Source organism: Pungitius pungitius, chromosome 3 (assembly GCF_949316345.1).
Source record: "Pungitius pungitius chromosome 3, fPunPun2.1, whole genome shotgun sequence".
Classification (NCBI taxonomy): Eukaryota; Metazoa; Chordata; class Actinopteri; order Perciformes; family Gasterosteidae; genus Pungitius; species Pungitius pungitius.
Genome location: NC_084902.1, coordinates 1633990 through 1656855, shown reverse-complemented (window position 1 = coordinate 1656855; position 22866 = coordinate 1633990). Strand labels below are relative to the sequence as shown.

Below are 22866 nucleotides of genomic sequence, written 5' to 3'. Positions count from 1 at the left end.
TAAACTCAGGGTTTGATGACGTCCAGAAGCCAGCGGGGGACGTCAGGACGATGACATCCACTTCTCATGAACAGTGCTCGGTTGTAATATTTAATTAAGGGTGAACAACATGTAGAGAATTCCGATTGCCTCTAACAGGCTCTCAACATGGCGACCAGCCGACAGCGCTGACGTTACAAAGAAGCCCACTAGTTTGTGTATTCCTCCTCTAATACAGTAACATTGAACCAGCCTGCTCTCCGGTAACCATGAGTCAGCAGGTATCGTGGTCTTCAACACAACAAAAGGCCTCTTTCCCACAATCCTGGTGTTTCATTGTTTTCGTAATGACTCAAGATGTTTTCCTTGTGCGACGCTGTGGTTGTAAACGTCCAACGTGAGAGGTCACACACACTTCTTTTTATTCTCGCCTGGTCCCAAACCCAGTAAAAGTGTTTAGTTGACACTGGAATGAAACCACGTCTTCAACAGAGTGAGTTGGTTGAGTTTGGTCATGCGAGAGGCCGGAGGACATTTGGGGTTTGCGATATACGGCACACTTATGGACTGAAATATATCACGGCTGTCAGTAGTCTGCTAAAGTAAAGAAAGACGCTGTGTTTTATTCCATTTAACAGGCTGAAGACCACATGTAGACTGACGGCAATTTCCATGTTCTGATTTCATTCAAAATTAACTTGAGTACAGCAACATTACCGTTAGCGTAGCCTGAAGCTAGCTAGTTCACGTTAACTTCACGTTATCACTTTAAAAGAAACCGCATCCATTGACTCGCACAATAAGTTTGTTACCCACTCGGCCCCTTTAGCTTGTTTTGCTAGCTACGCTCCACTTAAATATATAACGTTATCTTTCCTCATGTGTTCACGTAAGTCTTTTTCTTTAGGAGCAGTTATTGGTGAGGGTGCATTAGGTTGAGTTTAGAGTTCAATTAAAGCAACTTTTGGGGCGAAATTCTCTCCAATTCCAGTAGAATTCTAGTCCTAAGCTAACAGTCTTGTGACATTTGTCTTTTAAATTGACCAACATGACATGCATAATTTAAGGCATAATTGAAGTGGGATATTAGGTGTCAGAACCACACAGAACCTCGCTACAGTCTGATAACGATGGCTTCATTTGTATGTTCATCGGCTCCAGCGCGTTCCGGTTGAACTCCAGACGGAGCCAAACGTTACCGCCGCGAAACCCAGAGACTGCAGATCTAATCAGATCGAGGCTGAAACTCCGCTGCACGAAATGTTGCACAACGAGTCAAAACAAGAGCGGACAAACACAGACAGAGTCGATGACACAGGAGGCATGATGAGTGCACGATACAGCTCATGAGACGCCAGCATGACGTCATGCTGCCAGGAAGCATGCAAATGCACAATGTAAATCTTATTCAAATTATTCTTCTTGCAAAAAGAGAGAGCGATTTTACTTCTGAGCGTTGCTGGATTCTTTTATTCTGACACATTTCTTTCATTTCACATCTGGCAACATGAAAGGATAATTCTGTCCTACATTTAAGGGAATTATGTGAGGGTCCTGTGGGAATTAGCTGTTTATAATTAAGATGTTAATTATAGGTACGCTACTATGAGCATAGTTAAACTGCACAGCCACAGATGCCGAGCTCAACCACATTCTGCTTTGGGCCTCTATAATTTCCTCTACGCCATTATCCACATCCCCCAATACAGCATCTCTGAAGGGGTGTAAGTGGCCGCACGTAAGCACACGCTGGTTCTCACTACTTTTGGGGACAATGCATTGACTTGCGTTACTTTTCCTCAAATCCCAGACCTTTCCCAACCGTATCTCACCCACAATCCCACCAACAAATACCTCACCTGAAACGGGTCCCCAAACTACCTCCGGGAGGACATGAGAACACCCGACACCGGTGTGGTCATCACCACTAACCGTACCCTCTTTTTACACTTCCCCTCACCCTGACTGCTGGTTACAGACCGCCGCTTTACACAATGTGACAGACACACACACGCGCACACGCACACACACACTTTACATGCAGATGCAAACGCTGGCAGAAGAATGCAGAGCTGTTTGAGAGCAGCACAGCTACAGATATGCCGTCCATGTGAAATGTTAATCATGGCTCCGAGGAGTTCATACAAATTCCTGGATGAGTTTAATGATGTGATGGAATTCCTGGATGTGTTTATTCAAAGGCTGAACTTTGTTTTGGGTACTTGTTGGCGTCTGCTCTCCTCCCAGGAACACCTCTGGCTGCCAGTATTCCAACAATAAGCCGTCTGGCAAACATCATCTCGGGTGGTGTGTTTTAAAAGATGGAGAAAAATAACCTGATGTAAATTCTTTCATCGCAACTCTAAATAAAAGACATCAATCATTTGAAGGAATTTAATGAAAAATTAGGCTGAAATAGGATGAATAGTAAACATCGGATTAAATGAATCAATTACAGTAAAGAAAGCCCTGATGTCATAAGTTCAACTAATAATGTGATCTGGTTGTTGTTAAACTGCTGAGTCACTGTTGCTGAGACACACGAATACCTTCTGAAATGAAAACCATCTGTTTCACAGGAACAAAGTACCGTTTAACATCAGCTGTTTACATATTTATATTAACAGAGGTTAAGAAAATGACATTTTAAAGGAAACATAATTTGTAGGTTTGTACCAAGCAAAGTCAATGCTTCATGTCCTAAACCTGTATTCTCTCTAAGGTCTATGAGAAAATGACTCTACTTACAGCATGATGTCCATTTAGTGAATGATGCTCCATGTAGAGTCAAACAGACCATAAAGCAGGAGATGCTTTAGGACATTCCTGTTCAATAAAGAGACATAACTGCTTCACAGTGCGTTGAGCACTGTGTTAAAAGCCCATTTCAAATTTAACTGTGCATTCCGGAAAATGATAAACAATGAAAGTCAAGCTTAAACTTATTTGAGTTAATGCAGAGATCGGTTAAATATTTAGAAAACAGAAACATGTGTATTATGAGTGAAAACCAAATCACTCAGAGGAGAGAAGGAGAGAAGTCAGGAAATTCAGAAGCAATTCAAGCTAAAAGAGGAAAATACATTCAAAAACTTCTCTGCGGGACTCAAGTCCAAATCCACAAGGACGCCCTTCCTCGAGCAGCCTCCCAGTGTGACAGTAAACAGACAATAAATCAGAAACTATGAGAAATAAAACATGGGCCATCTGGTCACCATCGATGTAGTGATTCAATGTAACGTGTCACAGACACAACATGAACCCAGTTGTTACACAACCTTGGGATTGAAAACAGATGTATTTATTCAGTTTACAAAGAGTTATCAGGACCCCCGAACATCTGCACATTTTATCCCCATGTTGAAGCTGTAAAGCACACGAATAAAACACCTTTCAGAATAAATCTCCCCCCCCCCCCCCCCCCGAGGTGAGAAGCTGAACATGTGACGCACACACCTGCAAGTTGCTTATTTTCATTAAGGAATCTTTCACAAGTCGGGTTGAGGAGCAGGTCGTTAAGTCTAAACGTGTAAATGTGACAAACGGTCAAAGTCTGCGCTCAGTTGTAATAATTATTGTCTGCTGTTGTGTTCTTGGTCTTCAATCAATGGTACAAAGTCGTTAAAAAGACACTCCGACGTGTCGTAGAGACTCATCATCTCAGAGGTGAAAGCAACGTCCATTTAGACTCAAATAGACGCATGAAGCAGGTGCTTCAGGGCGGGGCCACACAGTGATTGACAGGTCTCTACGAGAGACGTACACGGCGTCTCTAAGCCACTCCTCCCGCGGCCAAATATGGTCACTTCCTTTTTCCCTTGGTCGGCGACGGGTGCGATCCAGGCTGGTAAAATCTCCATCTTGGTAACGTCTCCATGACAACGTCACCAAGGCGGCTTCGTAAACCCAAAGACCTTTTGTTGAAAATCTCTGGTAACTGCCAACAAACAAAAGTGTCCAAATTCACTTCCTGTTTGGGTCGAAGCGGGATTGACGGACCTCCTCCGTGTTGTAAACTGTTTTGACCACGTGTGCATTATAAGTGAAGCCAACAAACAGAAACCACTCGTGTGTGAAGACGCAGAACAAGACGCACAGGGAGAAACAGGAGAGGGTTGTTTAGTCGTATTAATACGCCAAGACGCACAGTCGGCCTCGGTCCGTTCCATCGGTGCAGATGAGGTCATCCTGGATGAGTTTTAATCAGCGGGTCTGGAGAGCCAATAAATCCGCAGCAGTGTTGTCGTTGCGGCGAGGGCGTCTGGGCCGACACACACGAGCTGCTTCTCGCCCCTTTCCCCCCCCCCCCCCCCCCCCCCCCCCCGTGGTGGCATCTCGACATCTGGCCTCCTCGTTACAGACGACCAGCGGCCTGGTCGCCGCAAAGCCTTCCGCCTTCCGTTTGCCTCCTCCCGGGATACCACCTACCCGTGAAATGAGCCTCGGGGGAGGAGGGGGGGGGGGGGGCAGCATTTGGACGTCTGCTTCTAAATTATAGCGTACGCCGTGCGGGGGGATGCTGGTTCACAGAGATGAAGCGGGTTGGAGGGAGTCTTGTATTTCTTAGATTTCGGATGGAGGGCGTGTCCTCGGATGAGCGATGAAGAGGAGGAGGAAGGGCTTCTTGTGGATGACTGGAGGAGGCGTGGTTGAGGTTCTTCAGCTGCAGGTGAGACGGACCTCTTCACTCTCACCAACCTGCGTTACCGCCAACCGACCAAGCGGAGCGTCGTCGCCATGGAGACGCCCCAACAGCTTCCTCGACGAACCTTAACCTCTTCAAACTGAAATGTGAATCATGACCTGAAGCCTTGTTTCAACATTGGTAAAACCTTTGGATACTTAAAAAATGTTGGACATGCAGATTAATTGTTTTGTAATTTTGTGTTTGTCCTTCTGAGTGTGTCATACTGTTTTATTCCCATAGAGGAGCAGGACTTAATATACTGTCTATGTGAAAGAGGGTTAACAAGGACACACACACACACACTATCACAGTTATGCCCACTTTTTTCCATGTAAACAGAAACAGAAGAAGTAATGAAAGTTAAAAATACTCTTAGTGATTAATTGCAATATGAAACAAATCTCCCCAACGTCCCCCTATGAACCTCTTTGTGTTTCTGACAGCTCGTCACAAAGCCATGTACCACGTGTAATGTGTATATATATATATATATATATACCTTCCCTGTGAGGGCTCTGCATGGCGATGTGATGACACATCGGTTTTACGAGCCCACTTAAATGTTGGTTTGCAGCACGGCGCATAAATCATATTTCACTCTCGCTCTCTTATGCAACTGTGCTTGAAAAACCCAAAGCAGCAGAGCGGCATGAATGAGCTCATCGCCTCATGCTGCTGCTGCCGGCCCTTCAGGAGGGGGGGTTGGGGGTTGGGGGGGGGGGTTCACCACTTGTTGAGACTTAGCACAGCCTGACCTCACGAGAGAAGCAGGCTGGGGGTTTGGACATATCAGAATTAGCTGCTTTGCTTTTCCAAACACCCTTTGTGCTGCAGAGCGGTCGGCTGTTATTCCAGGTCTGTCACGTCGGATCAGCAGAACCGAGCCCGAAGGCCGGCCCTCACCAGACGTGTTTGTTGCTCCAAGGTCAGAGGAAGGAATAAGACGAGCAGAGACGAGGCCCTGCGTGGATCTTCTCTGTGCGTGTAGTAATGTGACACACGCACAGACACACACAGGCCAGGCCTTCGAGGCCCTCGGTGTGAAGTTTCCACTGAGTTTGAGTTACCGTTTGCTGCAGTAGGCGGGGGGGGGGGGGGGGGTCGCTGTGCAGAACCTCAGACACGTAGCGAATGGACCGAATGTCAGCGGAGCGGCGTCTTGAGCGCGCTCATGCTCCCCAGGGGGGGAAGCACCCCGAGGGGTTCCTTCTGCAGATAGCCGAGGCCTGAGCGAGGGCCTAATAACATGAAGGGCAGTTCTTGGAAAAGGATTTATAACGCTGGAGGAGAGCCTCGGCGGAGACGGTTCACAGGGGGGCTGCAGAGGTTTGATCGGACATCAGAGCTGGATTAGTCGCCAACAGGAGCACCATCCAACTCTTCCATAATGTGTTTTATTTCACAGATGCATGGGGTTGTGTCGGGCCAAACTATTACGGCACTATTGAATCACGCCTCTCAAATAAAGTTCATTAAAGCTGCATTCTCTCCCCTGACCAGCAGGGGGCGACTCCTCTGCTCCCATAGACGTCTATGAGGAAATGACTCTACTTCTGTGTAGTGACCAGCAGGGGGCGACTCCTCTGCTCCCATAGACGTCTATGAGGAAATGACTCTACTTCTGTGTAGTGACCAGCAGGGGGCGACTCCTCTGCTCCCATAGACGTCTATGAGGAAATGACTCTACTTCTGTGTAGTGACCAGCAGGGGGCGACTCCTCTGCTCCCATAGACGTCTATGAGGAAATGACTCTACTTCTGTGTAGTGACCAGCAGGGGGCGACTCCTCTGCTCCCATAGACGTCTATGAGGAAATGACTCTACTTCTGTGTAGTGACCAGCAGGGGGCGACTCCTCTGCTCCCATAGACGTCTATGAGGAAACGACTCTACTTCTGTGTAGTGACCAGCAGGGGGCGACTCCTCTGGTCCCAAGTCTTCTTCAATACAGCATGATGTTCATTTAGTGAATGATCCAATGTCTATTTAGAGTCAAACAGACCATAAAGAGGGGATGCTTTAGGGCGGGGCTACACGCTGATTGACAGGTCTCTAACAGAGCCTTCATGTTTACAGTGTCTCTCTGTCACTCTTCCTCAGTCCAAATATGGCCACTTCCTTTTCATCCGTTGCAAAAGTTTAAGATGGCAATGACAAAAAGGCCGAACTCGAGCCCTGATGACATCGGTCCCCAAGTCATGTGACGTCTCCATGACCACGAGCACTGATTTACAGTCTATGAGTCCGTCTGGTTTGAAGCAAAACCCACGCATCTGTTACCTGCCTCATCAGGAATTCCTGGATAAGAACGAAACCTCCTCCAGCCTCCTGCGACGTGCCGAGCTGCTTGTTCCTCGCCCGGTTACCACACCGGGGGTCGGAGTGCGTGCGGCTCACTGTATCTACAGCAGAACCCCCCCCCCCTCTCCCCCCTCTCCCTCATAAACAGGCTTATCGTCCCAGAGATCTTTGGCTGGACGAAGTCACTGTAACAGAAACGTGAAACGTGTTGTGTTCATCTGTTTCTCAGGAGTAATCTTCCATGGCATGTTGTTGACGGGTTCTGTTTGGTTGTGAAGGAGCGATGTGTTCCCAGCAGAGGTTGACACTGTAACTATAAACCCGTCCCAAAAGAATGGTACAAATATAGACCTTTCTTTCCACTGAAGAGGCCTCAGCCAAGATTTCTGCCTATTCTAATTACTTCTTTATTTGGGTTGCCTGCCAGATAAAGAACATTCCCACAGTATTCTAGGATTGAGCAAAGGTCGTACAGCACTATTGAGAGTTTGGATTTTCTCATAGAATTAAATGAGACTATGTGTCCGTACCTTTGACTGGTGCTGTGTATGAGAAGAGCGCGTCATCTTGGTGACATCACCCGTTGGTTTGGTGACCTTTTGAAGCTTTGAGTTCTGACATTTTGCAGCCGCAATCCTGGATTACAGGATCCATCATGTTGTTGTTTGGGTTATTATGCTGTACCATAAACTCATGTTTACAATGTTTACTGAGGGAATAAATCAAGAGAGAAGTAATTTCCTCATAGACGTCTATGGGAGCAGAGGAGTCGCCCCCTGCTGGTCACTACACAGAAGTAGAGTCATTTCCTCATAGACGTCTATGGGAGCAGAGGAGTCGCCCCCTGCTGGTCACTACACAGAAGTAGAGTCATTTCCTCATAGACGTCTATGGGAGCAGAGGAGTCGCCCCCTGCTGGTCACTACACAGAAGTAGAGTCGTTTCCTCATAGACGTCTATGGGAGCAGAGGAGTCGCCCCCTGCTGGTCACTACACAGAAGTAGAGTAATTTCCTCATAGACGTCTATGGGAGCAGAGGAGTCGCCCCCTGCTGGTCACTACACAGAAGTAGAGTCATTTCCTCATAGACGTCTATGGGAGCAGAGGAGTCGCCCCCTGCTGGTCACTACACAGAAGTAGAGTAATTTCCTCATAGACGTCTATGGGAGCAGAGGAGTCGCCCCCTGCTGGTCACTACACAGAGGGAGAAATGGGGGGGATTTCCTCCTGAATCGTCTCTTCAGAAGAAGCATAATTCTTGGAACGTTTAGAAAAGCCCAGACCCGAACACTCAGTAGTTTGGAGCTCAAAGCCTCTTGTAAAAAAGCTCTCTGCTCTCCGTGTCTCTCATTAGAAACACTCAGGAACCCCGGCTTTAACTTCAGAATGTCTCACCCCAGAAACAAAATGCATCAAAAAACAAGAGAAAAGCTGCTCTGGGCCTGATGCCTTTCCAAGTCTTTCATGGTTCTGTTCGTTGCATTTTAATGTCGATTAAACAGCTGAGACATCGGAGTTAAACAACACTTGATCCTAAACTACGTGCTGAAGGTACTAAAGTCTACGTGGATGCTCTCAGATGAGGGAAAGTTTAACTGGACGACTGGAGACTTGTTTTCATTTCAGCAGTCATCTTGAGATGACTGCTGAAAAGCATGACTTGTGCACCTGAACGCATCATCGTGTGACCACGCGGGTTCTGAAGCTTTTGTCTCCTTTGGGAGCTCAAACCTCCCCCAAAAAAGGGGTAAAATATGCAATGCTTTAAATATGTTTTATGGCTCCATTTGGCTTTCTGCTTGAGTTTTGATTAAAAAAAAACAGGTTAGGTCAGATCAGATCAGGTGTAACTTCTGATGGTTGAAACCTGTCTGAGGACATTAGGAATCTATATTTAATGGATTCAGTTCCAGCTTTTGTTAAAACGTTAAAAAAAAAACAATTCATTAAAACCCATTTTAACGAACTGGCTTTAATGTGACGTCATTGTTTCACTGCTTCAAGGTATTATATTATTTTGATTTGATCTTACTCTGTTCTTATGGAAGCCACTGCTTTGATGTTGATCTTTACTTTGCTTAGTTTTTCCTGTGTTCATCTTTCTGTGGTTTTGCTGCTTTGCTTTTGCAGCCTGGCAAAGAAAATAAAGTTATAATAATTATTAACATTGGACGTAAAGTGATTGGTTTTTTATTCATGAGTCGTTAATCACATTCTGATGGAAAATAACTAACATTTTCAATGATACAATATTTACATATTTTAAAATAATTTAAACAGTGGATCAGAACACCTGCAAATAACTGCATTTGACACAGTTGAATAATGTGTATTGATACCAGTCAGGTACTTAAGTTATTTCTTTACCACGAGCTGAATCGAAGCATAAAAAAAAACACACATTTAGTTTCACTGAAACTCCCAAAACAGACAAAAAGCAAACTTGAGTGAGTCCTCCTTCGCTGCTCAGTACGGCTTCTTCTGCTCAGGACACACACACACACACACACACACAGACACACACACACACACACACACGCACACAGACACACACACACACACACACACACACACACACACACACACAGACACACACAGACACACACACACACACACACACACGTAGAGATTAAATATTGTTTTGCATTGACGACATTGTTTGAATTCATTCTGTTTTTTTTCATGTCGTCTCACCTGCACAAAGCGTCGTCTTGCTGTGAAGAAAAGAAATGATAATGACTCTCTTGACATAACACAATATAATAATAATAATAATATTAATACCAATATAGTAATCCTGTGTTGTTGGGTGTGTGCTCACCTGAGTGCAGGTAACTCAGCAGCAGGAACAGGACGGACAGCAGGGAGACGAGCACCAGGCCGCCGAGCAGCTTCAGCATCCAATCACTGCTCTCTGCAGACAGGAGACAAACATGGCCGTCAGGACTAGGGCACCTCCTCCCTGGGGAGGTACTGGGGGGGGAGGGGGGGGGGGGGCGCTCACCCTCCACGGTCAGCACGAAGCTCTTCTTCACGGGCATCCTGAGGGCCGGATGGGAGACGCTGCAGGTGAACAGCCTCCCGGAGGCCTCGGCCCGCGCCTCGAGGTAGAAGAAGGAGGTCAGCGAGTACGTCTGGTCCTGGTTGTGCCTGTGGCTGGACAGCAGGACGTTCTGGAGCTCCTTCGGGAGGGGGGCGCCGACCCGCCGGCCCGATGCCGCCGCCGCCGCCGCGTCCTGGACGTGCCAGACAATCTCCACGTCCAGAGGGTAGTAGCCCTCTGCGTGGCAGGAAACCTTCTGCTCGCCGCCCTCCGGCAGCGAGAGGGCGGGTCCGATGTTGAGGGAGACGCGGGGGGCCTCTGAGGAGAAAGGGGGGGGGGGGGGGGGTGGTTTACAGACTGATGGTGAAGTCCCTCAATAAGCGCAGGAAGCGCGCGGACGCCGTTAGCTCCTTGCCTTCGATGTGCAGGTCAATCTCCAGAGAGCCGAGCAGCGGCGGCACCGACACCGAGCAGATGTAGGAGGCCTCGCTCCTCACCTCGGCGAAGGGGAGGTCGTAGGAGGCGTCCCCGCTCGCGAGGCCCCTCAGGGCCACGCCGCCGCCCGCGGCGACACCCGAGCGGGCGGCGTGGCTGAAGAGGCGGGTGACCTCGCCGCGGCGCCGCCGGTGCCACTCCACGGTCGCGTTGGGTCCTTTGTGGTCCACGGAGAACCGGCAGTGGAGCTTCTGCGCGGAGCCCAGTGCGGCTCGCACCGCAGGAGGTTGGGTTTTGATGACCATGGCGACTGTGGACACGGAGAGGCGGGTCAGAGCGAGACAAAGGTGCCTTTGGAGGACGATCTGATTCATGAGTTGTGATGCGTTCAGGAGTTTGATGTCGCGCTGCGTGGCGTCCTGGTTTCACCTGACGTCACGAGAGTCTCCCCGTCCCCGATGGCGGGCCAGCTGTGGTATTCCTGGCGCTCCGGGGGGGGGAGGTCCGACGGGTGTCTGAGGAAGCCCGTGACCTTGAACAGGCCGTTGGCGTGTCCGAGGGTGCAGCTGAACCAGCGGTTGTGCTCCTGCCCCCCCGCCCCCTGGACCGGCCAGCTGATGTCGTGGACCCCCTTGGTGCTGTACCGCCGCAGCTCGCACTCCAGCTGCTCCGCCTCCGCGCCCTCCAGGAACCGCCGCAGGTCCAACTTAGACCCTGGAACAGAACCTGTCAGGACGCTCTGCTTCTCTCTCTCTCTCTCCCTCCCTCCCCCGTTATGACCTACCGGTGACCAGGAAGGTGACGGCACGTGGGTTGGCGGGGGGGTTTCCTGTAGGGCCAAACTGCAGCACGGCGTCCCGGGGGACGTGCTCAGTCCGGGTGTGGCCATCGGCGTCGAGGAAGACGTGCTCGTCGGTGAAGTGGCAGGGCAGCCATGACACCTGGTGGACGCTCTGCACACCTGAGAGGGAAGATCCGTCGATATTTCATACAGGATACTGTGGGCTTCATTATTATTACATTAGTGTAGTATAGTACAGTACTAGTGTGGTGTAGTACAGTATCAGTATAGTATAGTACAGTATGAGTATAGTTTAGTACCGTATTAGTAAAGTATAGTACTGTACAGTACCGTATTAGTAAAGTATAGTACTGTACAGTACAGTATTAGTTTAGTTTGTTTCTTTGACACAAGCTTTTAAAACAACACAATCTGTAACAAACCCGAATACGACATCTTACCTGCACACAGACACACGTAGCTGAGGATCGTTAAGATCGGACTCATCATTAATATTCATTGGTAGAAGTCATCTCCTTGTCGCCGAAACAACGAGCTGTTCGAGCTGTTCACGTTTTGAAAATGTACTTTCACTTTCGCTTCTCGGGAAAAAAAAAGCTGCTTGGCTTGCCTCTTGCGTCACATGTTGGACGGATCAAATATAACAGTCTTTTTCTTTTAAACGGACACTGTATATAATGAAACTAGGATATTAACAAACGATACATTGTTTGTGTTATAGATGTTGTTAAATGAGTCATGGCTGTGAATATGGTGTAAACCAGTGTGTGACCAGTTACATTTAAATACGAGGAATCCAAGCTGAAAGTAAAAAAACAACTTTAGTTGCTGCTCTAGAAACATTCACGGCGCTGTTTCATCATGGACATAAACATTATTCAACAAGATTTGTTTTGTTCTTGTACGCCGGAACACCTGCAGTACCGCCGCCATCCGGCAGGGGCGCTGTGACGTCAGAGCGGGTCCTTCTTGTTGACATGGCGGAAGCGCTTTATACGAAACTGGGAAAACGTGTTAAAAAAGCGAATCATGTCTTCGACTTGCCTCCGTTTTCCGTTTTTTCGCACCATTGATTAAAAATGACTAGAGAGAAAGTTTAATGTCACAAGGTGGAACAGTTAATGGACGCCAACTGAAAACTAGCAAACGAGCTAACTAGCTTTTAGCTTCATTCTGCAGCCATGACGCTGAAGATGAACCAAGGTAAAGTTCTGTAACATCACTTTAGTTCTTAAACAAACCATCAGCTGTCCTCTCATCTGTTTTGATTATTTATTTGTATTCCTATCAAATATTTGGCTCAACTTGTTGCAGTAAGCTTTGTAGGTTGAAACATGTGAAGTGGCCTTGTTTGTTTTCACTATTTTCCTCCATAAAAAGGGTTTTATTGAAGATGTGATGTTAGTTAAATGTTTTATTTGCAGCTGTTCTCTTTCCGGTCTTTGCTGCGTTGATTCGTTTTAATTTGCGCTGAAAGAACACAGTATTTTTCTGCGTTTTTTTTATTTTGACAGAAGATGACAGACTCTCAGGAAAATCCATTTTATGAATTACAGTATTACGCCAAATTGAAAAAATGACTTCCAACTATCAAAAACATTAATGATTGATCCCATGTATTGATTAATTCCCTGTTGATCTATGGATCAAGCTTCCCTCCAACTTAATAATAGTTCATAATTACTTTCATAAACTCTAGTTTAATGGTTTAGAACCTGCCACGTCAAACATTTTTAGATTTGGACAAAGCTTTTCTTTTTTTATAGACCAAATGTTTCACATGAACACTATTTACAGCATTATTTAACCCGGGATGAACTTCTTATTTAGTTGAAAGACTTCCTGCCTGCAGGAGCTTAAAGAGTTAAAATGCGAACCAACGAAATGTTCCCGTCTCTTTGTCTTCTGCTTCCAGATACGGCGCGTCTCCAAGGTGCCTTCCTCCTGGCAGATAAGCTGTGTGTCCCCTCGTCCCTGTCCTCCCTTCAGAAGGCCGACTGGAGCAGGGTGGGACGTCCCGTCCTGGAGGCGCTCCGAGACGTCAGCGGAGGGGAGGAGCCGCCCGGCGCCTGGCTGAAGACGCTGGTCAGTTCCGTGTGGCTGAAGGTGCTGTGCGGGGAGACCGGGGAGGACGTGGAGACGTCCTGGAGGGACAACCCTTTCTTCCCCCTCCAGAACGGCCTCCCGCAGCTCAACCGCGTCGTCCTGCTGGAGGTGGTGAAGTCGACGGCGACCGCTGGGATATTCGCCCGCTTCCTGGCGGCGCTCCCTGGCGCTCAGGTCCGCGGCGAGCTGGAGAGCTTGGCGCGACACGTGAGCGGCGGCCCCAGCGGCGAGGACGACGTGGGCCTCTTCCTGGAGGTGTGGTGGGAGCTGTGGAAAGGCGGAGATGAGCGGGAAGCCGGCGCCGAGGACACCGCGGAGGCCGCGTTCGCCAGACAGTTTGCTCGCCTCGTGTCGGAGGCTTCCGCCGCGTCCCCCCAGGCCGCCAAGAGGTTGAAGCTGGACGCGTCTGATCCGCCGCCATCGCCGCCGTCCTCCGATGTCCTTCACATTCTCTTGCATGCACTTAGAGACCTAAAAGGTCAGGTGTCCACGGCAGAGCTCTGCCTCCGCGCCCTGTGCGTCTCCCTCGACGCTCTCTACACGTCCTTCCTGGCGGACCGGGCCGCGCTCCCCGCCGAAGAGAAGCTGCGCCTCCTGTGTGAGGTCCTCGCCATCTCAGAGCAGAGCGAGGAGGAGCTGACCCCCGAACTTATCCGCGAGGCCCAGAGAGACGTGCGAGCTTCCCACGCGCCTTCCCGCTTTGAACCCGCCCGCATGAAGCTCGCCGAAGCGCTGGCGATCGTAACAGAAGTCGCTCAGTTTTGGCGGGACGGCGGGCTCCTGGCGGCGTGCGGCGGCGGCTCCAAGCCGAGCCGCTCGGCGCTCCGGCTGGAGCGAAGTGTCCGGAGGGTCCTGGCGGCTCTAAAGAAAGCAGACGTGACCGAGACGGACGGCGGAGAGAAGGAAGCGCTGCGAGCTCTGCTGGAGTCTCTGGCTCCGCCCCCCCCCGCGGAGAGCCGCCCCGACCTGAGCGCCAGGGTCGCGGCGGCCGTCGTCGACCACCGGCTGGACGGCTACCGGGACGTGGCGCTGCTGTTCGCCAGCGAGAGGACGTGGGCCGCGCGAGACGTCCTGTGGACCGACTGCCTGGAGAGGAACCAGGAGGCCTTCCAGCGGCTCGACGCCCTGCTGCAGGTGACCTCCGCCCTCGAGGACAAACTCCGGGCCGATGGCGCCGACGCGGCCCAGTGCAGGAGGCTGACGAAGGTCGCGGCGGACGTTTTCTCCGCCCTGTCTTTGAAAGACAGGAACGCCGCGCTGGCGGCCGCGCTGAGGCGGCCCGGCGGGGGGCTTTTCGGCGGCTCCGCCCCCGCCGCCGTGACCCAGGGGTTCGAGCAGGAGCTGAACATGGCCTTCAACTGCATCATCCAAGGAGGCGGAGCCATGGCGGCGCGGGGCAACCTGAACACGGCCGTCTCGCTGGTCGCCAGGGTGGCTTTTCAGAACCCGCAAGCGACCTTGAAGGCTTGTTGCCACTCGGCTGTTTTCAACAAGGGCGCCTTCTCCCTCATGGCCCAAATCCTGCAGCAGCTGCACGGACTGCGAGGTCAGGGCGGGGGTGCGGCGGTGGAGGACGTGGAGGCAGAGGGCGGCGGCGGCCCGGGTGGCGGCGCCCTGCTCTGCAGGTGTCTCCGGGAGACGATCGGGTCCAAATCGCTGTCGGCCAATGACGAGGAGCAGCTGCTGGGGTTCCTGGGCCTCCTGATGGCGCCGGTCGAGGGACAGGAAGAAGAGGGGTGGAGCTTTCTGGCTCCTCGGGAGGTGGTGAACGTCTTCGTCCTGCCGAACATCTCCACAGCGGGTGAGTGTCCTCGGATATGTTCAGACATTTTCCTTATTACTGTTGTAGTGGGGGGGGGGGGGTCTCCTCTGGTTTATTCCCTCAGTAAACATTGTAAACTAGTTTAAAGTCTTCTTCCACACAGCATGTTCATCTAGTGAAATACTGTCCATGTACATTAATGCAGGGGATGCTTTAGGGCGGGGCTACACATGATTGACAGGTCTCTACTAGAGCCGTCCACCTCTTTCTTACCCAACGTTCTTCTTCGTGTCTTCAGGCCGCAGCCCCTTGGGCGTAGAGCTGAGCCTGCGAGTCCTCCAGAGCGCTCTGTCCGTGGACGTCCAGGACGCGTCCCTGCGTCCCCACTGGGCGTTGGACTGCTCCCCCTTTCCCCTCCTCTACGTTCTGGCTCAGCTGCAGAACCAGACTCTCAGGTTTGTAAGCGCGTCCTCGTGACCCCGGATCCACGGCGTCCTGTCACCTCAACGGGTATCCGTCCTAAACCCCCCCGCCAGGTGCTGGGAGCAGCCGCCGGAGGACGCTGTCCCCCGCTGGTCCATGGAGGCCAAGGAGCTGCTGGTGTCGGTGCTGACCACGCTGGGGCGGGTGGTGGGCGCCGAGGTGGCGGCGGCGCCCGACCGCTGGTCCAGAGCTCTGTTCTGGCTCTACGACAAAGCGGCGGAGCTGGACTGGACCGTGCGGTTCCACCTGAAGGCCGTGTGGGGGGAGCACTTCAAAAACGAGGTTCCCTCGTCCCTGCTGGCGGTGTGTGATCTACCGGAGCAGGTAGGACCTCCTGGATGCCTCTTTTCAGCTGCAGAGAGACGGTCTTAAGACATCGCAATGTCATCAGAGGGACGTCTGAACATCTGGTTCTTTATTCGGTTTAGTCAGAGAGGCTTTCTGATAAATTAGGTCTTAATCAAAGGGTGCAGGTCCTCTGCTCCCATAGACGTCTATGAGGAAATGACTCTACTTCTGTGTAGTGACCAGCAGGGGGCGACTCCTCTGCTCCCATAGACGTCTATGAGGAAATGACTCTACTTCTGTGTAGTGACCAGCAGGGGGCGACTTCTCTGCTCCCATAGACGTCTATGAGGAAACTCTACTTCTGTGTAGTGACCAGCAGGGGGCGACTCCTCTGCTCCCATAGACGTCTATGAGGAAATGACTCTACTTCTGTATAGTGACCAGCAGAGGGCGACTCCTCTGCTCCCATAGACGTCTATGAGGAAATGACTCTACTTCTGTGTAGTGACCAGCAGGGGGCGACTCCTCTGCTCCCATAGACGTCTATGAGGAAATGACTCTACTTCTGTGTAGTGACCAGCAGGGGGCGACTTCTCTGCTCCCATAGACGTCTATGAGGAAACTCTACTTCTGTGTAGTGACCAGCAGGGGGCGACTCCTCTGCTCCCATAGACGTCTATGAGGAAATGACTCTACTTCTGTGTAGTGACCAGCAGGGGGCGACTCCTCTGCTCCCATAGACGTCTATGAGGAAATGACTCTACTTCTGTATAGTGACCAGCAGAGGGCGACTCCTCTGCTCCCATAGACGTCTATGAGGAAATGACTCTACTTCTGTGTAGTGACCAGCAGGGGGCGACTCCTCTGCTCCCATAGACGTCTATGAGGAAATGACTCTACTTCTGTATAGTGACCAGCAGGGGGCGACTCCTCTGCTCCCATAGACGTCTATGAGGAAATTACTCTACTTCTGTGTAGTGACCAGCAGGGGGCGACTCCTCTGCTCCCATAGACGTCTATGAGGAAATGACTCTACTTCTGTGTAGTGACCAGCAGGGGGCAACTCCTCTGCTCCCATAGACGTCTATGAGGAAAAGACTCTACTTCTGTGTAGTGACCAGCAGGGGGCGACTCCTCTGCTCCCATAGACGTCTATGAGGAAATGACTCTACTTCTGTGTAGTGACCAGCAGGGGGCGACTCCTCTGCTCCCATAGACGTCAATGAGGAAATGACTCTACTTCTCTCTTGATTTATTCCCTCAGTAAACATTGTAAACATGAGTTTATGGTCTCAGTCTCTAGTTTCAAGTCTTCTTCAATGCAGCATGATGTTCATTTAGTGAATGATGGTCCGTCCCCCCAACAACTACCTCACCTGTTCACCTCGCCCCCCTCCCTGCAGGACTGGGTGGGCTCAGACCTGCCTCAGTACGGACAGGGAACGGGTCTTCTGGCCTGGATGGAGTGCTGCTCTGTGTCCGACCCCCTGCGGGCCACCATGCTGTCCCGCCTCTCCCTGGACCAGCGCCGGCCCGACCACGTGGGCATGTTCAGCAAAGGCCTGCTGGTGGCTCTGACCCAGACGCTGCCCTGGTGCTCCGCCTCCCAGTGGACCCGGCTGCTGGGGGTCCTGAGGGAGCTGATCGCCTCGGGCCGCCTCCACGTGCCCTTCTCCCTGGAGTACGTGGACTACCTGCCCCTGCTGGATCTGAGGAGCTTCTCCTGCGAGCTCCGCCTGTCCGTCCTCCTGCTGCGGGCCTTCCAGCTGCTCTGCGGGTCCAGCTGCTCCGACTGGCTGCCGGCGGAGGGCTGGGCCCACGTCGGCAGGCTGTACGCCCTCGCCCTGAGGGCCCTGATGAGCTCGGTGAGAGCCAAGCTGACTCTTCCAGCGTCTCCCAAGGCGCCAGCGTCCGGAGGGCTCCACCCGTCCTGCACTTTGATCAAAGACCTCCAGGAAACTCCTCCAGAGGAGGAGAAGGAGGAGACGGTCCCGTGCCAAGAGGTCCTGTTTGTGCTCAGCCAGCTCTTCTGCCACGTTCAGCACATCCAGGTACATCATTAACACCGACATCCGGTTCTGAAAAGCTAAACTTTGACCAGCAGGGGGCGACTCCTCTGCTCCCATAGACGTCTATGAGGAAATGACTCTACTTCTGTGTAGTGACCAGCAGGGGGCGACTCCTCTGCTCCCATAGACGTCTATGAGGAAATGACTCTACTTCTGTGTAGTGACCAGCAGGGGGCGACTCCTCTGCTCCCATAGACGTCTATGAGGAAATGACTCTACTTCTGTGTAGTGACCAGCAGGGGGCGACTCCTCTGCTCCCATAGACGTCTATGAGGAAATGACTTTTTATTCCCTCAGTAAACATGAGTTTATGGTCTCCTTCAATACAGTATGATGTTCATTTAGAGTCAAACAGACCATAAACCAGGTGATGCTTTAGGGTGGAGCCTAAAGTGATTGACAGGTGTCTACCAGAGACATGTGTATATATAAAGAATAAAAACAAAAGCTTTAAAAAGAGTTGTATTTTGTGGTTGTACCATGTGACATGAAACAGCAGCCACTTTATCAAGATGAGAGGAATGAACTACAAAGTTTAATTGGACTTGAGTTTGATAAAGTCTTCCTAACGTTCAATATACATTGTTATACCTTACACCCCCCCCCCCCCCCCAGGTGATGATGCCCGGAGGCCAGAGCGAGCCCTTGTTCCTGTCCAGCCTGGAGGTGCTCAGCCACTACGAGGCCGTCATGGCCGCCTTCCCCCTCAGCAGCAGCCCGCTGGAGAGCGACAACACGCGCCACTTCTTCTCCACCATCACGGACAACCTGCAGGACCCCGAGATGAAGGCCGTGCTGCAGCAGAAGATCGCTCAGCTCGTGTCGGCGTGACGAGCAGAAGGTCCGAAGGGTTCGGACTCCTCATGCAGCAGGAGACCGGTTTGGGATTTGAGTGAATAAAGATCAGAAATGTCACTGAATCTTTCATCGGTTTCATTTGTGTTTGAAAGTGAGCTTCTTAAACAGTATTAATTTAATACTGTGTGACCTACATAAGTACAAAAAACCTTCTACACTGTAAATAATTGAATACAATCGACAGGTCGAGATGATCATTTATTGTACAAGAAGCATTCTTTCATTCAGAAATCAGACACACGCACCAATTCAAAGAAGTTAATTAGATCCAGTTGAATTATTTCAGTATTTCTATTGTCAATATTCCAAAAATAAAGCGAGTTTCTCAGAAGCAAATTAACATTTAGTTGTGGCTGTAAATTGTTTGACTACAAAATATTACAAGATTGTCATTGATTTTAATCTGAAACTCTTCATTAAAAATCATTTTTTTTGTCATAACAAACCTCGAGGAGGCTCTGGCACTCAGCTCGTCTTCGGCCTGGCCCCCCCCCGCCGGTACAGCCTGTAGGCTTTCTTTAGCAGCAGGAGGAGCCAGTACACCTGGGGGGCCAGGACGGCCAGGTTACCCACGTTGCAGTGCGGCGGCAGGTGGAAGGGAACCCTGTGGAGCGGGATCCCAAACTGCCGCCCGTAGGACCAGTACATGAAGGGGAAGACGAGGATGCGGCAGACGAAGAAGCTCAGGAGGGCCGCGACGCCGTTGACGCAGTGCAGACGGGTGTCATCGAGGCCCAGCTGAGGATGAAGATGATGATGATGATTTATATACATTCATGCATAGACCCTCATTTAAATGTATAACATGGTTCACCTGGATCAGGATCTTTCCCATGGACACGAAAGGCGTGCTGAGCTCCGCGATGAAGAAGCAGCCGATGAAGAAGTCGCCGAGCCCCCTTCTGTAAAACTAAAAAAAGACGCCTCCGTCATGCGGGCCTCTGTCACTGCGCCCGGCTCCTGTCAATCAACCCCTCCCCGCGCTTTACCAGAGTGATGGGCAGGAAGAAGAGCAGCAGCACCAGGTGATGGACCACCAGCATCCGGTCCTTGGCCAAGAAGGCCCTCGCCATCTGCAGGGAGTGGCCGCCCAGCGCGCCGGGGTGACCTTTGACCTTCTGGGTGTAGTAGTGGCTCAGGTACATGGCGTAGATGTCGTGGGCCATGTAGGGCGCTGCGAACGCGGCGAAGCCGTTGACCAGCCAGTGGCTGAGAGCGGAGCGTTTAAAGCAGAGTTAATGTTCATGACCGTGTCTGATGGCTAATACGATCGATCGGATCCTACCTGTCAGTCATGACGTGCTTGCAGGTGGTTACAACTGTGACACCGGCTGCAGTAGCCAAACACGCATGGACGGAGGACACCAGCCTAACGAAACACATGCATATAGGACATCTGTATTTAATAAGAGTTGTTTTATTGTATTACTAGTTTTAACTGCACTACCCCTTTGCTGCTGTAATGTTGTAAACTCATGACTAAATGATGTGGTCTATTAACAGAAATACATCGGAACAGTTTACAGAGATTACACTTCCCTCAGCTTCACAAAACCTAATTGAAATTGATTTGACTTTGGAGGTTGTGGCGGCGCCTGGTGGAGGAAGGCGGCACTGCATCCGAGCACCAGACACCCTTTGGAAAACCTATTTAACTGCAGCGGAGTGTGACGGTGTGTGACGGGACGGTCTGCACGGATCACCTGCTCTGCATCTCAGGTGCACACGAAGTTACAGTCAGGGCCGAATTAAAAGAGTTTAAAGTTTAAATCAAGCTTCAAGAGATGCTAATATTATACGAGTCGAATCTGCTCCAGATGTGAACTCTTCAGTCGCTCGACAGACGCGTTTCTCGAACCGGGGTTCGGTTCGGGGGGGAGCCGCTGACCTCTCGCTGACGCAAACCACGTCGGCGTCACTCCAGTGGGCGAAGGTGGACCTCAGGAGCCTCCTGAAGCCGTGGAAAAGTCCTGGAAACACCACGGCTCCGCACAGGAAGGCGGGCAACATGGTGCCCAGGAGAACCGCTGCTCGTTCCTGGAGCCGAAGAACCGCCGCGTGGGTCACGTCGCCAACGAAAACCAAGCTAAACAGCTGCTAACAAGTGGACCGAAGCTAATTAATGCCTGTTGGCGAACTTTAAGATCGTATCTGACGCCTGAAGCGACGTTGGACTACGGCGCATGCGCAGTCAGGTCCGCAGGCGCCCTTCCAGATAAGAGCGCGACGCCACACTGCGCATGCGCGGTGCCACACTGCGCATGCGCGCCGCCACAGGCCTCGTTTGACCCCGTTTGACCCCGTTGGACTGTTACAGACTATCCATGGCTAAAATGAAAAGGAGAAACCCGGCAATGAACAACCTCTTATTTAATAACACATTACATTCAAGGCAAAAGATACGTCCTCACCAATACATATTGAGCAATGCAATCATTGTATCTCTTAGTAAATAGAAATGTGACGTTTTGAAGTCAGTGCACAACATTGAGAAAGAACACTTAACAGTCAACGTGTAACATAGTCGCACACATTCGGCATTTCTGCACAGTGCACACCTCCGACTAGTGCTGCTAAAACCAACATAAAAATAGATCTCTAAATGAGTCATATATGTATATATCTTTATATATGTGTGTGTGTGCGTTTGTGTGTGTGTGTGTGTGTGTGTGTGTGTGTTCAGACTGTCGTCATAGAAATATCGGGCTTTCGGTTCGTATTTACAGCAATATAGACTTTTCTCAAAACAACAGAAATTGCACAGTAGTTAGAGAATCCAAGGTAACCATTTTCAAAAATATTTCACACACGTAGTAAACAGTCGGTCTTCAAGATGCATCATGAAAGTGCACGTTGTCGTCATGCCGCAGAGGGGGCTGTTTTCAAGGCTTTGGTTCACAACGTCCTGATTGGAAGAAAAGGGCCGGGCTGGGGGGGGCCAGGAGGGGGAGGGGGGGGGGGGGGGGGTTCCTGGGGGAGTCCAGCCGGATGACTACAGTACACTTTGAGGATTTTTTTTGGGGGGGGGGGGGAAGACTCTTGGCACTTGAATCACAGGTGCAGGTCCCTGCTGGGTGACCAATAGTATGCAGCCGTGTCGGGGCAAGGATGGGCGAAGGTCAAGGGTCACGCTGAGGTATCAAAACATTTCTCAGACTCCCTCCAGGTGCGGAGGTGAAGTGCTGATTGAACACCAGAGAGACGGTTGGCACGAAGAGAAGCTTCTTCTCCGATTCTTTGTCGACCGATTCGATCAAAGCGTGTTTTTTATTTTCAGAGCGAGGACGAGGACACACGGACAATTGCAACCACTTTCCCTCACAGCACTGCTCAATGCGGTAAGAAAGATTTCGGCAGGTATGTGCGTAGCATTTTGTCTTTTGTGTAGATTGTCTATGAGAAGTTGTCGTGGTGACGTCACCTACTGGTCAGTGCAGTGTCATTTTGAAGTCTGAAGTTTGGCATTTTGGCCGTAGCCATCTTGGCTTTTTGCAACCAGTGAACAGGACGTGACCATATTAGGACTGAGGAGGACGTCTCTTATAGAGACCTGTCAATCACTGTAAGCCCCGCCCTTAAGCATCACCTGTTTTATGGTCTGTTTGGCTCTAAATGGACCATCAATCACTAAAAGAACATCATGCTGCATTGAAGAAGACTTGAAACTAGAGACTGAGACCATAAACTCATGTTTACAATGTTTACTGAGGGAATAAATCATGAGAGAAGTAGAGTCATTTCCTCATAGACGTCTATGGGAACAGAGGAGTCGCCCCCTGCTGGTCACTACACAGAAGTAGAGTCATTTCCTCATAGACGTCTATGGGAGCAGAGGAGTCGCCCCCTGCTGGTCACTACACAGAAGTAGAGTCATTTCCTCATAGACGTCTATGGGAGCAGAGGAGTCGCCCCCTGCTGGTCACTACACAGAAGTAGAGTCATTTCCTCATAGACGTCTATGGGAGCAGAGGAGTCGCCCCCTGCTGGTCCTATTGATCTTATACCCCGGTGCCATAGAGCTCTACTGCAAAAACCTTCACCAATGAAACACAAAG

At 50.6% G+C, this 22866-nt stretch overlaps 3 protein-coding genes across 3 annotated transcripts; 1 reads left to right on the top strand and 2 right to left on the bottom strand.

Annotated features, from left to right (window-relative positions):
- Nucleotides 1-8944: 8944 nt before the first annotated feature.
- dhrs13b.2 (dehydrogenase/reductase (SDR family) member 13b.2) lies at nucleotides 8945-11836 on the bottom strand. The gene is made up of 8 exons (XM_037463827.2): nucleotides 11686-11836; nucleotides 11228-11404; nucleotides 10873-11157; nucleotides 10424-10753; nucleotides 9970-10326; nucleotides 9787-9879; nucleotides 9660-9679; nucleotides 8945-9446 (listed from the first exon to the last, which is right to left on the bottom strand). Exons 1-8 carry the CDS (start codon nucleotides 11732-11734, stop codon nucleotides 9432-9434), a joined length of 1326 nt encoding a protein of 441 aa, XP_037319724.2. The 5' UTR covers nucleotides 11735-11836; the 3' UTR covers nucleotides 8945-9431.
- Nucleotides 11837-11905: 69 nt separating this feature from the next.
- On the top strand, nucleotides 11906-18851 carry gemin4 (gem (nuclear organelle) associated protein 4). The gene is made up of 6 exons (XM_037463813.2): nucleotides 11906-12448; nucleotides 13161-15152; nucleotides 15412-15568; nucleotides 15650-15920; nucleotides 17288-17935; nucleotides 18569-18851. Exons 1-6 carry the CDS (start codon nucleotides 12427-12429, stop codon nucleotides 18782-18784), a joined length of 3306 nt encoding a protein of 1101 aa, XP_037319710.2. The 5' UTR covers nucleotides 11906-12426; the 3' UTR covers nucleotides 18785-18851.
- A 145-nt stretch (nucleotides 18852-18996) lies between these two features.
- On the bottom strand, nucleotides 18997-21024 carry LOC119212949 (ceramide synthase-like). The gene is made up of 5 exons (XM_037463840.2): nucleotides 20700-21024; nucleotides 20097-20180; nucleotides 19801-20020; nucleotides 19626-19721; nucleotides 18997-19549 (listed from the first exon to the last, which is right to left on the bottom strand). The coding sequence occupies exons 1-5, from the start codon at nucleotides 20819-20821 to the stop codon at nucleotides 19277-19279; spliced, it is 795 nt and encodes a 264-aa protein (XP_037319737.1). The 5' UTR covers nucleotides 20822-21024; the 3' UTR covers nucleotides 18997-19276.
- Between the last annotated feature and the right edge of the window lie 1842 nt (nucleotides 21025-22866).

Excerpts from the sequence above, each read along its gene's own strand:
- dhrs13b.2 (XM_037463827.2), bottom strand. The coding sequence starts at position 11,734 with ATGATGAGTCCGATCTTAACGATCCTCAGCTACGTGTGTCTGTGTGCA. Across the intron at positions 11,158-11,227 it reads CGTCACCTTCCTGGTCACCG|GGTCTAAGTTGGACCTGCGG; the intron begins GTAGGTCATAAC and ends GTTCTGTTCCAG. Across the intron at positions 10,754-10,872 it reads GGAGACTCTCGTGACGTCAG|TCGCCATGGTCATCAAAACC; the intron begins GTGAAACCAGGA and ends CCGTGTCCACAG.
- gemin4 (XM_037463813.2), top strand. The coding sequence starts at position 12,427 with ATGACGCTGAAGATGAACCAAG. Across the intron at positions 15,153-15,411 it reads GCCGAACATCTCCACAGCGG|GCCGCAGCCCCTTGGGCGTA; the intron begins GTGAGTGTCCTC and ends TCGTGTCTTCAG. Across the intron at positions 15,921-17,287 it reads TGTGTGATCTACCGGAGCAG|GACTGGGTGGGCTCAGACCT; the intron begins GTAGGACCTCCT and ends CCCTCCCTGCAG.
- LOC119212949 (XM_037463840.2), bottom strand. The coding sequence starts at position 20,821 with ATGTTGCCCGCCTTCCTGTGCGGAGCCGTGGTGTTTCCAGGACTTTTC. Across the intron at positions 20,181-20,699 it reads GTGGTTTGCGTCAGCGAGAG|GCTGGTGTCCTCCGTCCATG; the intron begins GTCAGCGGCTCC and ends GTGTTTCGTTAG. Across the intron at positions 19,550-19,625 it reads TGGGAAAGATCCTGATCCAG|CTGGGCCTCGATGACACCCG; the intron begins GTGAACCATGTT and ends CTTCATCCTCAG.